Source organism: Argopecten irradians, chromosome 14 (assembly GCF_041381155.1).
Source record: "Argopecten irradians isolate NY chromosome 14, Ai_NY, whole genome shotgun sequence".
Classification (NCBI taxonomy): Eukaryota; Metazoa; Mollusca; class Bivalvia; order Pectinida; family Pectinidae; genus Argopecten; species Argopecten irradians.
In genome coordinates this window covers 35,424,004-35,440,292 of record NC_091147.1, presented here as the reverse complement: position 1 = coordinate 35,440,292, position 16,289 = coordinate 35,424,004, and the positions used below count along the sequence as shown (strand labels likewise).

At 34.7% G+C, this 16,289-nt stretch overlaps 1 protein-coding gene across 2 annotated transcripts in view; it reads left to right on the top strand.

Annotated features, from left to right (window-relative positions):
- Positions 1-1,990: 1,990 nt before the first annotated feature.
- Positions 1,991-16,289, top strand: part of LOC138307975 (A disintegrin and metalloproteinase with thrombospondin motifs adt-1-like) — a 31,904-nt gene continuing 17,605 nt past the window's right edge. The window contains exons 1-18 of one of the 2 annotated variants that reach the window (XM_069248925.1): positions 1,991-2,039; positions 2,498-2,554; positions 3,076-4,346; positions 4,580-4,679; positions 5,439-5,489; positions 6,112-6,306; positions 7,942-8,112; positions 8,626-8,796; positions 9,125-9,295; positions 9,816-9,986; positions 10,403-10,573; positions 10,977-11,147; positions 11,889-12,059; positions 12,833-13,003; positions 13,600-13,770; positions 14,261-14,457; positions 15,264-15,429; positions 15,659-16,128. In XM_069248925.1, coding sequence (XP_069105026.1) covers positions 2,036-2,039; positions 2,498-2,554; positions 3,076-4,346; positions 4,580-4,679; positions 5,439-5,489; positions 6,112-6,306; positions 7,942-8,112; positions 8,626-8,796; positions 9,125-9,295; positions 9,816-9,986; positions 10,403-10,573; positions 10,977-11,147; positions 11,889-12,059; positions 12,833-13,003; positions 13,600-13,770; positions 14,261-14,457; positions 15,264-15,429; positions 15,659-15,738 — 3,660 coding nt within the window. In that variant the 5' untranslated portion in view covers positions 1,991-2,035 and the 3' untranslated portion in view covers positions 15,739-16,128. Of the gene's footprint in view, positions 2,040-2,497; positions 2,555-3,075; positions 4,347-4,579; positions 4,680-5,438; positions 5,490-6,111; positions 6,307-7,941; positions 8,113-8,625; positions 8,797-9,124; positions 9,296-9,815; positions 9,987-10,402; positions 10,574-10,976; positions 11,148-11,888; positions 12,060-12,832; positions 13,004-13,599; positions 13,771-14,260; positions 14,458-15,263; positions 15,430-15,658; positions 16,129-16,289 lie in introns of those variants that run through there. The other variant, XM_069248926.1, reaches the window with a different exon arrangement.

The window sequence follows — 16,289 nt, the reverse complement described above, 5'->3', positions numbered from 1 at the left end:
AAATCTCGTTAAATTTATCATTTGGTATTACATGCATACATTTTATTCAAATCAAATCGAAAATCTGTCCGAAACTGCCCTTTCCTTTAAATACAGTGACATAATTAATATCTTCATACAATTATAGATTATCACTTAAAGATATTTTTATTTAACAGTGGTAAAATTAAAATTGACATCCAAGATATAAACATAGGACGTATTAAAAGCAAAAGCAAAGCATGGTAAAACTTCCATCGAACATATACAAAACGCAATACAAGTTGGATTTTTGAATCCTATAAACAGAAAATGTCCACTAAGTACCGGAATTAGATGAAATCCGGAGTACCCGGAGAATCATCATCGACCTGCTGACAGTTCCTTTAATCAGAAAGCGTGGATTTCTACTCCGAGAGGTGGAAGGCTAGTATACATGGATATCTAATCTTACTGAACACTATTAATTCCGTCAATAGTGAATATTTAGACGATTGCTTTTAGCGGTTTACACAACACAGTAGGAAACGACTACCGTTTTCCCATTGAAGTACAACAAAAGCATATAAGGTAATCTGAATACACACACGTTCGCATATTTCTTGTAGGAAAACTAAACAGATAAATGGAAAATAAAGGCTAATATAAGGTTTATTTTGGTGAAAGATTAAAGAAAGTCGAAATGAAGATTTAACGTGCCGAGCGGTAAAATAAAACTTGTATTGGAAGAAAAAAGTATTCTGTCTGCATAGCTCTTAAATATTTTTCTTATTCAAAACAAAAGCAAATTGCCTGTTATTTCCGGGCATGAATAGCGTTTCAATAGCCGGAAGGATATCGTTCGGGAACACGCTAAAAAAATTTCGTCAGATGTTTAAAAAATTCCAGTAAATCATATGGACGGATTAAATTTTTGTTTTGACAGAAAAAGTTTATCAGTAAACATCAGTCAGATAATGTTAATATACAATTATCGGCGGCAGCTGTATGACATAAAGCCTATTGTTTTGTAAACAATAATAACATATGACGTAAAAATTGATCTATAAATGAAAATGTCGCCAGGGACCTGGTTCTTTCATACTGAGCCTGACCGATTCAGGATGGATAGTGTTCACATCCTTCAAATATGATACAAGATCACACGCGAAGAAATACTGTGGAGTAAAACCGAAACATACAGGGAAACCTTCAGAACGAAAACATTTTCGAATCCATGACAATTTGAATGGTTGTTCGATTAACAGCTATTGTTAGTTTAGGACAAATAAGATTTAAAATTACCATAGACCTATGGTTAGTACCGGATAACTGTTCCGCTTGGTTTCTTATCCGAAGCCCGGATTATGACGGCTAGTCATAGTATGTCTTTACCTCTCGGAATCATCGCAAGAAAACTTGGTCAACTTTAGATTCGACATTAATTACAGTGTTATTATTTTGAACGGATTAAAAGAAACATGTTAAGTTGCTTTATCATAATTTAAAGTAGTTATATTCAAAACACGATCAAAAACGTGTGTTTATACATTTCCTAAACGAAAACACCACGCTTGACTCGCAGAACTCGCATTATATAAATCTAGGTCATTTCAAGAACTGTGTCAATACATTCCTATTTTCAAATGTTAATTATTATTATTTTCAACATCAATGTAAACATATCTCATACTTCAAAATCGATTTGATCCAATATACTTTTGTTTTTGAACATATTGCTATTTCATTGCATTAAGAGCAAAATATAAAGAAAATGTAATATTTACGTTTTGGAAACGAAAAGCGATTTCCATCAACTTAACAAAAGCCTATTTTAATGGATGATATCATCATTCCATCGTACAATCGAACTTTTTTCCGTCTTGAAAGTCTCTGACCTAGATTTAGATTTAATTTCATAATCTCTGCTCCAATTATGCATCCGCTTACGATAATCGCTATTGTACGAACAGAAAGGTGTGCCAAATTGGTATATTAGGTTGTGGGATAAAGAACCAGTGAAATCCATAGTAGCCACATTTTTACTGAGCCCAAGGACCATTAACCTACTGCCGCCATGGGTTTGTATAAAATTATTAAATTATTAACATTAATGTTCTCTTCTTTTTTAAATTAATTAGAAGTGTTCTCTTTAAGTAAAATATATTTAATATATTCATCGTTTTGTCATACGGAAACACCAACAGTTAAATTGTTTATTATGAGATTCTAATCCATTCGAGTTTGTCATTTTGCGTCGTATCGTGTGTGCGCTTTTTATTTATTTTAGTGTATGTTTTTTTTAATGGGATTAAATATAATTTGATGAAACAATACTGTAAATATTTATATTTGCGAGTGTGATTATCTATGTTAAGATCACTTTCGAACTGTTCAATTTGTGACTGTTTGTATATATATACAGTTTCATTAGTCGAAAATTTCAAAATTCGACGATGATGATATGTTCGATGAAAGCGAAATAAGATTATCAGGCTACGAATAATTTCTCTTTTCAACATCATATTGTTCTTTTTAGAACGTGGGGCCGTAGTGCTGTTGGCCCTAGCTTGCTCACTTGCCCCAGTTGTGAATGGTAAGTTTAGTTAAAAAAAAACAAACAAACAAAAACCACACATTTTGATTCAAGATGAGTTATGTATATTTGCACTAGAAATTTTCGTTTTACTCAGTTTTTTTTCTTTCTTTTCTTTCTTACTCATATAAGTTATTGTTTTAGACGTAACCAAGTAAACAATTTATATGTGTCATTTCATAACTATGTAATATCGATGAAAAACTTGTAAGAAAGATAACAATATTTTAGCTACTTAAACTACTTATAAATTTGACAATATATCTAGTAAGCTCAAAACCAACTGAAAAATGTACGTATCGTGTCAATCGAGAAATCATTCTTAAGATTTATAAATATTATGAAAAAAATAAAGACAGTAAGCCTAGAAGAAGCTTTACCTGTAATTTTCTATCCAGTCTTTTATTAGATCATATAATGACATTCTCATAAAAAAATACCAATCAGAGTAAAAGGTAGAAAAAAGTAGTTTAAGCTCATATTATTCAATATCCATTCTTGTATTTTTTTTACGAAAACAGGGGCACCGGACAATCGTGGTACCGAATTCATTATCGGGTTTATGGAGAACATCGCCGAATCTATGAACGTCGAACTTTTCGTTACAACAATGAGGACAACTACTGTCAATGTTCGGGTGACCGCTCCGAGGTACAGCGCAGCTGGAATCAATGAAGCCTTCTCCATAACTGCTGGAACTGTCAAACAACTCTTCTTCCATCCCCGTATTCGTCTGAGGGGCAATGAGAAGAGCTCCAAAGCCGTTTTGGTCACAGCTGACGATGAAGTTGTCATTTACGGTGTGAACAAAGAGACATATTCCTGCGATGCTTTCCTTGGTTTACCCACTGACGTGCTGGGTACTGAATACCATGCTGTTACATACTATCCCCCATCCAGGCAGTGCGAACTGTTGGTTGTCGGCGTAAATGACAGTACTACCGTGAGCATTACTCCAGGGGATGCTATCGGCAGTCGATACATATCATATGGAGGGAGAAACTATAAAAATGGAAACACCCTTACTGTTACCCTTAATAGGTTCGACACCCTTCAGCTCGTCACATACGGAGATCTTACCGGTACCTACATTGAATCCTCAAAGCCTGTCTCGGTCTTTAGCGGAAACATGAAAACAAATATCGGCAGGGGAGGCAGTTCTGATCACTTGGTAGAACATCTAACACCAGTGGCCACTTGGGGAAAGCGTTTTGTTACCGTACCTGTGCCACTAAGAACAGTTGGCGACTATTTCAAGTTCATTGCCAGTGAAAGTAACACCAGAGTTACAATAAGTGGGGGTTATTCGAATTCGTTCACTCTCAGCAAGGCCGGATCGATGGTTCAGAAGACGATAAGCTCATCAGCGTACTGTCTCGTTGAATCTGATAAACCAATTCTTGTTGTTCAGTTCTGTCTGAGTCAGCAGTCTTCGCGTGAAAAATCTGATCCTATGATGATGATCATTCCTCCAGTAGAACAGTTCGGAGCCGACTACACTTTCGCCACACCGAAGTACTCTCGGGGTTCGTATAGCAACTACTTCATGTTCATCGTCAAGGAATCAGAAAAATCTGGACTTCGCGTTGATGGTAATCCTTTCCCCTCAAGTACAAGATACAACAGGATCAGCGGTACCGATTATGTAGGGGGTTACATCAGCGTGTCTGAGGGGTCCCACACTGTACGTCACACATCTCCAATCTCAATCTTTGGTGGATATCTGTACGGGCAGGCCAACTACGAGACCTACGGGTTTACCACAGGCATGCGTATGGCCGGCATCAACACGGTAAAATATTTTTAATCTCAAATACTAATATTTCAAACCAAACTTTATGAGTCGTTAATATTATACGTCGTAAAATATAAGTTTTTTGCGTGGAATTGACGTTATATTATTTTCTTTTTACAACCTCTTTATTATTTAGAAAATAATGCAACTTCACAATTAGCAATAAAACAATTACAAATGCGTAATATACAGTTGATGTATCAACGAAACGTATTTCAATTTCTGTTTAGATTTGCATTCCCACCCCGACGGTGGTAGGAGATGGCATTGACAACGATTGTGACGGCTTGATTGATGAAGAATTATGTACTGTTGAAAACAGACGTCAAGGTAAACTTGCCTGAAATGATTCACCGAACAAAACTAATTTGACTCTTCATGTGATATACTTTATAATTGACTTAAAATAAGATAAAATATAATTTTGCAATCCCAAATTACAACGATTCATCGAATAAGCTATTTTGACTCAATTTTGTTCTTAATTATTAGTTTAAATTATATATCTGGAACTCCTTATTCCCCAATCCCTCAAAAAAAATCTACTTCTAATCTTTCTCAATTTTGTATGTTTGCTTAAGCGTATGCTGTGCTAATACTGGAGCCCAGGATCATGGAACAGTCTTAGACTAAAGTTTAGACATGACTAATCATTTATGACTTAATGTTAGTGATTGGCTAAGTTTAAAAACAATATTTTTGACCTTATGCTATTATTCATACAATTTACATTTTAACGTCACTAATGCGACTCCTGCTGAACATGAGATTCCATAAACCAATAGTGTAAAAGCTAATAGTTTCGCCCGAATGTGTAATAGTTCTTAACTTTGCGATATATTAACGTAAAGATTTCTCGGCAGTGTTATTCTATCAATGCCTATGATTTAGGACATTTGGTATCATAGTTTACATATTTACACAACTTTACGCGTAGTGGAAATGTTCGTGTATTTAGCGAAAATTCCCCTTTTACGTAAGTCTCCGTATTTGCAGTAACTTCGTTAGATGTCGTATGTACTTTAATGTGTATTATAATATCCTTCATGACTTTAATGATTCCTATCAGTTGCTATTGAATCATTGTAGATGATGATGGCGATGGACAGGTGGAAGAAGACTGTGCCAAACCTCCACCAAGTATGTAGTATTTCGATAATTCATAATATAGAAAAATAGTACAAGAGGGATTTTCCTCTTTAATATGTACATAAAAACGTATTTAGCCTTTGACGAAAAAACGATTCACAGTTTACTACTCAAATCGCTATCTTTTTATTAGATTAAACAACAGTTTGATAACTCTCATACATACATATACAAAACATTTGAAGCTAGTATAGCTTTAGATGCAAAACAGGCTTCGTATAGCTTATATCATTTTTTCACTATCTTTGCTGTTCAAATTCAAGCAGTAATGCTAATTACTTGAGAAGTGAGTTGAGTATTAACCTTTTTTGGTATATTGGTGCGGGATATTTAAGCACGCAAAAACATGTATGTAAAGGAATAGTTAGTTCATTTAATTTGTAGAGTAAATCGTTTTGTAAAATTTCCCAGTTGAGTTTTATTAAGTAATTTTTTTGCGCTTTCTATAAAAAGTCATGATGTATATTATCAATTTATTGTAATTTTCAAAATCAATCCGTATCGTATCCATACTACTTCATCATTAAGCATTGATTGAAATGAAACAATAATTCGTTTATTTCAAATTTATTGAATGAAATTGATTGCATACTAATGGTTTTTGTTTCTTCAGTTGACGGAGCTTGGGCATCATGGGAATCATGGGCAACTTGTTCTGTGTCCTGTAAATCCGCATCAGGGGGCGCTACCAGTGGAACAACCACCAGAACGAGACCGTGTAGCAATCCCGCACCAAAGTATGACGGAAAACAATGTCCTGGTAGCGGATCAGAGAGTAAATCATGTACACCTTCTAACTATTGCCCAAGTAAGTTTCGGTTATATATCAATATTGCTTCTAACAAGCTATTTCATTTGTTATATTTTTTTTAATTTTCTTTCTTAAGTTGGTATCTACGGCGGCGTATTAGGACCACTACAAAATTTTATTTATCTTGTACGTACAAGTTATTATCTTGTACGTAAAAGTTATTATCTTGTACGTACAAAATAGTATCATGTACGTACAACTTAGTATCTTGTACGTACAACTTGGTACCTTGTACGTACAACTTGGTATCTTGTACGTACAAGTTAGTATTTTGTTCGTACAACTTAGTTTTTTTGTACGTACAAGTTAGTATCTTGTACGTACAACTTAGTATCTTGTACGTACAAGTTAGTATCTTGTACGTACAAGATAGTATCTTGTACGTACAAGTTACTTATCTTGTACGTACAAGTTATATCTTGTACGTCTTCTTGTACGTACAACTTATAGTATCTTGTACGTACAAGATACATCTTGTACGTACATCTTGTACGTACAACTTATAGTACTTGTACGTACAAGGTAGTATCTTGTACGTACAAGGTAGTATCTTGTACGTACAACTTAGTGTCTTGAACATACAAGTTGAGTTGAACTGCTGTTCATCACCGCAGAATTACGGCGGCGTATTAACTTGTACGTACAAGATACTATGTTGTACGTACAAGATACTAAGTTGTACGTACAAGATACTATGTTGTACGTACAAGATACTATGTTGTACGTACAAGATACTAAGTTGTACGTACAAGATACTAACTTGTACGTACAAGATACTAAGTTGTACGTACAAGATATTAACTTGTACGTACAAGATACTAACTTTTACGTACAAGATACTAAGTTGTACGTACAAGATACTAAGTTGTACGTACAAGATATTAACTTGTACGTACAAGATACTAATTTGTACGTACAAGATAAAAAAAATATGTAGTGGCCCTAATACGCCGCCGTAGGTATCTCCTGATTGACAAAAATAATATAAATTGCTTCTCAGAAAAATCTACTGATTTTTTTTCTCAACTCTTTGTGTGGATTTTTTTTTCTAAAAAGTGTGTTCTGTTTATTGATTTATCATAAAAACGTGGATTTATTTTAATATTTTTGAGTTTAATGTGTTAATTAACATATATATTACCACTGACAGTTATTGGTTTAAAATGTCTGTGGAATATATATTTACCGAAATATTTCACCTTATGATGTTACTAATTTGCATATAATTTGAATATTTTCCAATATGAAAGACAAATAACGTGTGCTCTTACACTGTGTTCATATCAATTCATAGATTTATTGGAATGCTTACAAACATAGTCAATAATTTGATTTGAATTAAGAATGATTATGATATATATTTGTATAATATCAATATACATATTGCTCATTAAAAAGTTTAATAGAAAATGGTAATTGGATTTTGAAATCATGTCTTTGGTTATAGCATTTACTCCTGCACATTAATATTAATATTCATTTGTTGATGAAAGAAAAAGAAAACAATTTAAGACACAAATAGTAGTTAAATGACAATATAATATTATTATATTGTAATAATAATTTAATATTATTATATTGTTAATATGGTATTATATTCTTGATATTATTATATTTTTAACATTATAACAGTTCACGGTGGATACTCAAGCTGGGGAAGGTGGGGTGGATGTTCCGTTACGTGCGCCAGTGGAACTCAAACCAGAACTCGTTCCTGCAATAGCCCAACACCCCAATATGGCGGAAACAGTTGTTCCGGAAGTAGTTCTGACACAAAGTCTTGTACGATGAGCGCATGCCCGAGTAAGTAAATTCACATACAATGAGAAAGAAGATTTAACGCTAGAAAAAAGTGAATGATTTTAGTTTCAAAATAGGGCTGAACGAAAGAGAACGTTTTCGCCGATAAACCAATTATTTGTCTTCTATATGATGCAAATAGATAACTAGCACGGCTTTATAATTGTGCTGCCAATTAGCTATATAAATAAATGAATGAATTAATTATTTCTTTAAATGGGTTTTCACATCTTATATTAAATACTGCAACTCTATTTTAGCTGAAGTTTTATTTTTGATTTTTTCGAAAGCACTAAATCTTGTACAGCGCAAGTTTTGAAGGGTATTTCTCGAATGGAAACATGGAATGGCGCTAACTCATATCGTTGAAGATAAAATACCGTTAATCCATATATCATTTCGTATCTTATTTTATATTATATTATTTATTTATTTATTTATTATCATTATTTTTTCGCGTTTGCGATTAAATACATGTATGTACGTTTACAGTATAAACGCATTATTTTTGTGCAGTCGATGGCAACTGGGCGAACTGGGGATCTTGGACATCTTGTACTAGAACGTGTGGAGGAGGCACAAAAAGTAGGTCAAGGTCGTGCAGCAATCCAGCCAGGGCACATGGAGGCAGAGACTGCGCCGGAAGTGGCAGCGATTCAACAGCTTGTAATACTCAAAGTTGTGCAGGTAAATCAACTCCGTATATACTTTCTCTCCGGAAAACAATATGAATATTCATTCAGGAACGAATTGGATTTGCCAATAGCAAAAACGGTAACCTATAAGCCGAAAGCTTCGTAAGTCAGTCTAATATTTCGGTTACGAAGGACATTTAAGAAATTTCAATTTCAACGAATAAGGAAAACAAAATATTATATTACATATTTAAAATTTAAGTTGTAATAATTATTTATTTTAATCTTGATTTTTTTCCTTGTAATGACGGACGTATATCGAGTTCGGTATGATCAAATATATGTGTCTTATGTATTGAATTGTGAATCTACTATTTTAGTTCACGGACAATGGGCTAGTTGGGGAGGTTATGGTGGCTGTTCACGAACGTGTGGAGGTGGCGAGAAGGTGAGGACCCGAACATGTACAAACCCCGCACCAGCCCATGGCGGAAATGACTGTCCAAACTCTAACAGAGACAGCGCGTCTTGCAACACCAATGCCTGTCCAAGTAAGTCTCACTCATAGAACCTATAATCTATCATCAGTTTTATGTGAAGCCATTTATTTTTGAGAGTAAGATATTTTCGGGATTTTATGAGCATTGCTATGATAGCGAAAATTAGATACACAAAAAAATAGATATGGTTGAATTACACCCTTAAAGAAAGATAGTGAAAATTTAAGATTGCTGAAATATTGTTTTCTCGTTTTTGTTCCTTCGAAAAAAAAAAAAAAAGATCCGTCAAAATGACCTTTGTTTCGGGAAATGGAAGCCTGTTTTTTATTTTATGAATTCTTTCTCAACACCTGGTTTTCACAGCCGATTGAAACTGATATTGTTCTAGGATAGAATACATTGTTATGACAGATACTACGAATGATACTACAGACTGCTTCCTGTTTTGGGACACCAAAGTCTATTTTTCTAGCAGTTTTTTCGTCGAATCATTAATTCTTGTTATAAATAATCAATCAAGGAGATTTTGGCATACTTTTGTATCTAAAGACCGTTTTAAAACAAAATATAGTTGATGGATCGTGGTCAAGCTGGGGAAGCTATGGGACTTGCTCAGTGACATGTGGAGGCGGTACCATGTCTAGATCCCGTTCATGTACCAATCCTCGTCCACAATATGGAGGTGCCTCATGTGGTTCCGCCGATACCAGCAGCGCAACATGCAACACTCACAACTGTCCAAGTAAGGGACTAGGGTTAGGTTAACAGGCGGAGGCACCTGTTCGTCATAAATACATTGCGAGCGTCATAAATAAATTAAGAAGTCAGAGATATTTGGCGTATACCTCATAATGAACATTTTATATGTTATTGTGCTATAACGAGAAAATAATAGTATAATCTTATTAGAGTTCATACTTGTATTTGCATAACAAATATCTTCAAAAAATATCATATATGTTCAGGTAAATCTTCATCATTCAATCTAATTCCATGAAATCTATGAAATCATTACGCCGTTTTTTACATAGTCAATCAATGACGATCTGACAACCGTCGACTTCATTTTTTATATAATTACATTTTCCCACATATATTGAGCCAATGAAAATGCTCGTTAAAAGCAAACTTCAAAGTGCGTTGTGATATTTTATTTAGTTGATGGATCGTGGGCAAGCTGGGGAAGCTATGGGTCTTGCTCTGTGACTTGTGGAGGAGGTACCATGTCTAGATCCCGTTCATGTACCAACCCCCGCCCACAATATGGAGGAGCCTCATGTGGATCCGCCGATACCAGCAGCACCACCTGTAACACTCACAATTGTCCAAGTAAGGGCTAGGGTTAGGGTAATCAGTGAAGACACCTGTTCGTCATAAATACATTGCAAGGTCAGAGATATTTGTCGTCTACCTCAGGATTATATGTTATGGAGCTAGAACACGAAAATCACAGTATACTCTAAATAATTCGCAAAGCGGTTTATGATTAGAGTTCACACTTATATTTGCATTACACATATCTCCATACCATAAAATATTATGGTATATTTTTATCGTTCAATCTAATTCTAAGAAATCTATGAAACCATTACGTCGTTTTTTTCCACAGTCAATCATTGACGATTTGTCTACCGTCGATGTAATTTTTATAATTACGTTTTATACAGATATTGAGCCAATCAAAATGCTCGTTACAAGATAATTTTAAAGTTCGTTGTTATATTTTGTCTAGTTGATGGATCTTGGTCAAGCTGGGGAAACTATGGGTCTTGTCCCGTAAGCTGTGGAGGTGGCGTTAAATATAGGTCACGTTCCTGTACCAACCCTCGTCCACAATATGGAGGGGCCTCATGTGGATCCGCCGATACCAGCAGCACCACATGTAACACTCACCATTGTCCAAGTAAGTATGATATATCACTACCAGTGTCTCTAGTTAGTCACTTCTTCAACTGTTATTGATGTCTCTGATTATGCTTCTTCTGCTCAAATACGGAAATGAATAACTAAACATATCTTAATAGCACATTCTTTATTAAAATAAACATTTTTGTTGTTTTGAATTTTGATATTATTTTCTCGTAAAGTAACAATTTAGATTGTCCATTGTAATATAGACTGAAATTCTCTGCACCAACGGCGCAAATATTTCATAGAAACGAGTCCCTCAAAGAATCTACCGCGTTTAGATTGAATTACATGTATAAGAATTATTAATTTGAATTATATTTTATTGCTATAGATTTTTTCTGCAATGCTTCACGTTTTATTTCAAGAACAGCTATGTGCGTAATATTTACATAACATACCAATTCTATTCATTTAATGTTTATCTTTTACTTGGAATCTTTTAAATAATATTTTTATTATCAAGAACTACGTTTTAAACCCTCGTACACGAGCATAAGATGAAGAAGATTTTGAAAGCAGTTATTTGATATACACAGTCTTTGTTCGAATGAATTACATTTAACACATGATCTCTTTGATTAATGAAGTAAATGTTTCCCTAAATATCTTAATTTCTTTTCGTGTTGGTCACGGTAACTGGCCTTCACACGAATGTCTCTGTAAAGTAATCGTTTTCATATATAACAAAACAAGCTTACATAAAATATAACATTTCCGTTATTTTTGTTACTAGTCGATGGATCATGGACAAGCTGGGGTAACTATGGCACATGCTCAGTGACCTGTGGAGGTGGCGTTAAATATAGAACCCGTTCATGTACCAACCCTCGTCCACAATATGGAGGAGCCTCATGTGGATCCGCCGATACCAGCAGCACCACCTGTAACACTCACCATTGTCCAAGTATGTATACGTCATCATTTTTTCCATAACATTATTTTATAACATCTGTTAATGTAGCCTTGATATATTGGCTTACCATTTTAGTAAAACTCAATTTCTACATGAATGCAATAATTCAATTTTTTAGCTGGAAATGTTAATTATTTCAAAATTCTAAATCCGTAACTGTTTGAAATAAATGATATGAATGGAAATATGCATTTTACAGTTCATATATGCTGTCACATATAAGTATTTACATTTCAAACTGTCAGTATTGTCCTTGTATTTAATGCTGAGTGGTCAAGCAGGGTTATTACATTAGGATGAGCACAAATCAAAACTGTTAATATATTTCTTGTATTTGATGATGAGTGGTCAAGTTAGGATTCTTTTTAATAGGATAAGCCCAATTTAAAAAAATGAGATGTTTCTTGTGGTTTATTGTGAGTAGTAAAGTTGCTGCGTAATTAGGAGAAGGCAAATTCAAAAATGTTGATATGTTTCTTGTAGCTGATGATGAGTGTTGAATTCATGGTTCATTTTTATTAAGATAAGCCCAATTCAAAATTGTAAATATGTTTCTTGTAGTTAGCGATGAGTGTTGAGTTCATAGTTCATTGTATAAGGATAAGCCCAAATCAAAACTGTAAATATGTTTCTTGTAGCTGATGATGAGTATTGAGTTCATGGTTCATTTTATTAGGATAAGCCCAAATCAAAATTGTTAATATGTTTCTTGTAGTTGATGGCGAATGGTCTAGCTGGGGTAACTGTTGATATGTTTCTTGTAGTTGATGGCGAATGGTCAAGCTGGGGAAGCTATGGCACCTGCTCAGTAACCTGTGGAGGTGGCGTCCAATACAGAACTCGTACTTGTACAAACCCACGTCCACAATATGGTGGCGCTTCCTGTGGATCTGCGGATACCAGTAGCAGAGACTGTAACACACATCATTGTCCAAGTGAGTTATGACCACATCGTCAGCACAATTACTGTATAATTGCTAATATTCACGCGGGTTTATAAATTGTCAATAGTAAATCGCGAAATTTTACACGCACGAAAATAAACAACAATACAGTAAGACGTTTGATGTTCTTGTTACTTAGATACAGTCGAACAGTTATAATAAACGTAACGACAACTTCAAATTATCCGTTTTCTTCATATCAAGAAATAAAAAATAATGAATTAAATGGACTAGGTTTTCAATAAACAATATTTCAATATATATTAAAAATGCTATAAAGGGAGTTCCATTGCTGGACTTATAAGTACGTATCGTATAAACCGGTTACGTTTGCTCGTTAAACAGCATCGCAATATTGACCTCAAAATATTGTCAATGGAACTAAAGTTCGTCATCTAGGTACAATTAGATACACGAATTTCAGTATGCATATATATATATATAACTCGCGAAGGGTTTTCACCTACCAAAACAACAACCCGCGAAATCGCAAAATGCCCTTCCGTAAACTTTCGTAAAGATGTGTTTAAAAATCTATCTGTCCCAAACGAAATATTTGAGCTTAAAAACAAAACTTTCAATTTCAGTTGACGGTGAGTGGGCGACATGGTCAAGCTGGGGAACCTGCACAGTGACCTGCGGTGGTGGTATTTCTACACGAACCCGTACCTGTACCAACCCACCGCCACAATACGGCGGAGCCAACTGCCCCAGTGTAAACTCGGAGACCAAGGACTGTAACACCCAAGTTTGTATCAGTAAGTACAAAAAATTGTAGAGAACATTGCGGATAATTTAACATGAAATAACTTCATTTAAGGTCCCATAACGTTTCCGAAATGATTTTTGATGTTTAAATTGTAAATATAGAACAGTTTGATAATTGTGTAGAGTACTCGAAGTTATTAAATTAGTAAATCTAGTTTCTTTGACACGTTGTGTATTTCCCGCCGTTGTCGGCAGTAATTAACTAATAGCGGGAAAGGCCTTATTTTCAACTCTAGTGAAACCTACCTTAATGACCACCTCTGTATACAGACCACTTGCTGATTAGATAAGACCGCTTTCTTAGAGTCCCAAATGGTCATGTTAACCCAATTTTACTCGTTTATAAAGACCATTTGGCTAGAGATACCATTTTCCTAAGCCCCTTTATAGACAGGTGTGAGTGTATATGCCCCAAATTTCATGACCAGGGGTTATATCAGTATATAACAGACTAACCGGATGTTTTCTTTCCTTTGACAGTTGATGGAGCGTGGGGTGCCTGGAACTCCTGGAGTATGTGTACAGTGACCTGTGGCGGAGGTAAACGTTCTCGATCAAGGGTTTGTGACGACCCAATGCCAGCCAATGGTGGCCTCCCTTGTAGCGGAGATTCCTCTGTACTGGGTGACTGTAATGTCAGATCATGTCCTGTGGCAGCAGCCGGTGTCTACCAACAGGTACGTATCTTCTATCTAAAGAGCATTTCTGATTCACAGGCAAAATGATAGAAAATCTCAATGTACAGACTAGTCATTTTATAGTTCAAAAATATATATCGTCTTTTATTATAACAAAATTATTCTGTATTTGCAAATTACAGAGTTATCTAACCCTTCTCAGGGGCGTAGCTTGAGAGTTGGTATTGATTGTGACGTCATGTATTTGAGATAGCATAGTCATATTTGCAGCGAAAACGTTGTGAGTTTCACAAAATTATGACGTCACAATCGATACCTTCCCACAAGGGAGATAATTCTTTGTCTTCTAAGTGTCTATTATCACGTCCATAGTGTGGCCGAAATTAATACAAGATATGATTCTTCGTGGTTTCTTTCTATGCTGGAACATAGAGTATATATGATCCTTTTATTGTGCAATATGATACGTCCAGCCTTTGACTTAGAGAGATTCTTGTAACGTCAGTCATGTGATATAATGTATATTTACTAAAGTTTTAGGAATATTATCTTCATCCTAGTTTCCACAGGTTTAAAATATTACTTTACTGAAATCGGAGCCGAATTGTATTAACTGAAAAAGAAATAATTTTCAAATAATTTTGCTTTTATCATCCAAAACAAAAATAATGCATGAACAAAACGCTTTCAGTCGTGCCAATCTACTCTGCTTCAACTTACATAATACCCGTGGCGAGTTAACTCGTTTTGTGTTTTATACCTATCAATGAATTTTTGTAAGCGTCGTCATCTATGTTTTTATATAACAATTAAAGTTAAATGAATGTAGTTATTTTGTTTTATAGCTCTGTCCAAATGGTTGGTTCACTTGTGAGTCCGGATCAATGAAGTGCATTGCCAAACAATTCCAGTGCGACTGTTCCAACGATTGTGATGACGGAAGTGACGAAACTGCCGGTTATGCCGGATGTAGCGCCGCTCTCCTATCGACGTGCGGAAGTGGTGCAGAAGGTAATTATCTTGATGGTACAAAACGTCAGTACATAATTTGTGGTATTGATATTTCAAGGTCTACAAGTTGGGTAAAGATAAAAACACTATTCTTATCACTTCGTACCATGAAAAGTATATATGAACGATAATGGATGATTCAATTATGTTTAGAATGTCGTAACAAGAAATATTGATTGAAATTAAGTAGTATTTCAGTTAAAGTTTTATTTCTTTGTTTTGTTTACAGGTCTCGCCCACATTGGAACAATGACAATTTTACTGTGTGTACTGACGTCAATTGCAGCAATGTTCCATCGCTATATATAGACATTGCCACAAGACTTTGAAACTCTATAATTTTGCTTTTAACAGTAACTCCTTTTCTCAATATTCACTATTATTTTCGGATCAAACGATTTTGTTTTGAAATAAAATGATTTTTGCATCAACCAAATATACCTCCTAATGTCATGATATACATGCAACATCGTAGTATTCCTTATGTGCCAATCGGTTTTGGATCATGTAATCAAAATTTGATTTACCCTGCCAGTATACATACATTGAGATCACGGTTTGTTATGCAACTTTTTTTACAAACATTTTAATCATTTTACAATAATTTGTATGTGCACTGTCTTAACCTATATGCGCATGTCTGTCATACTGATTCATTGTAGTTTGATCGTGTGTTATAAAATAAAAAACGGAATTTATTCCACATATTTTGCATTATTTGTATGTAATTCGATTTTGCCTGTAAAGAGCATTTCTATAGGCTAAACATTTACTAAGCACATAAAGGCAAAAATCGTGTTTACTTTTGCAATGTCGTTTCTGATTGGCTGAAAAGGCAGCATAACAATTTCATAGAAAAA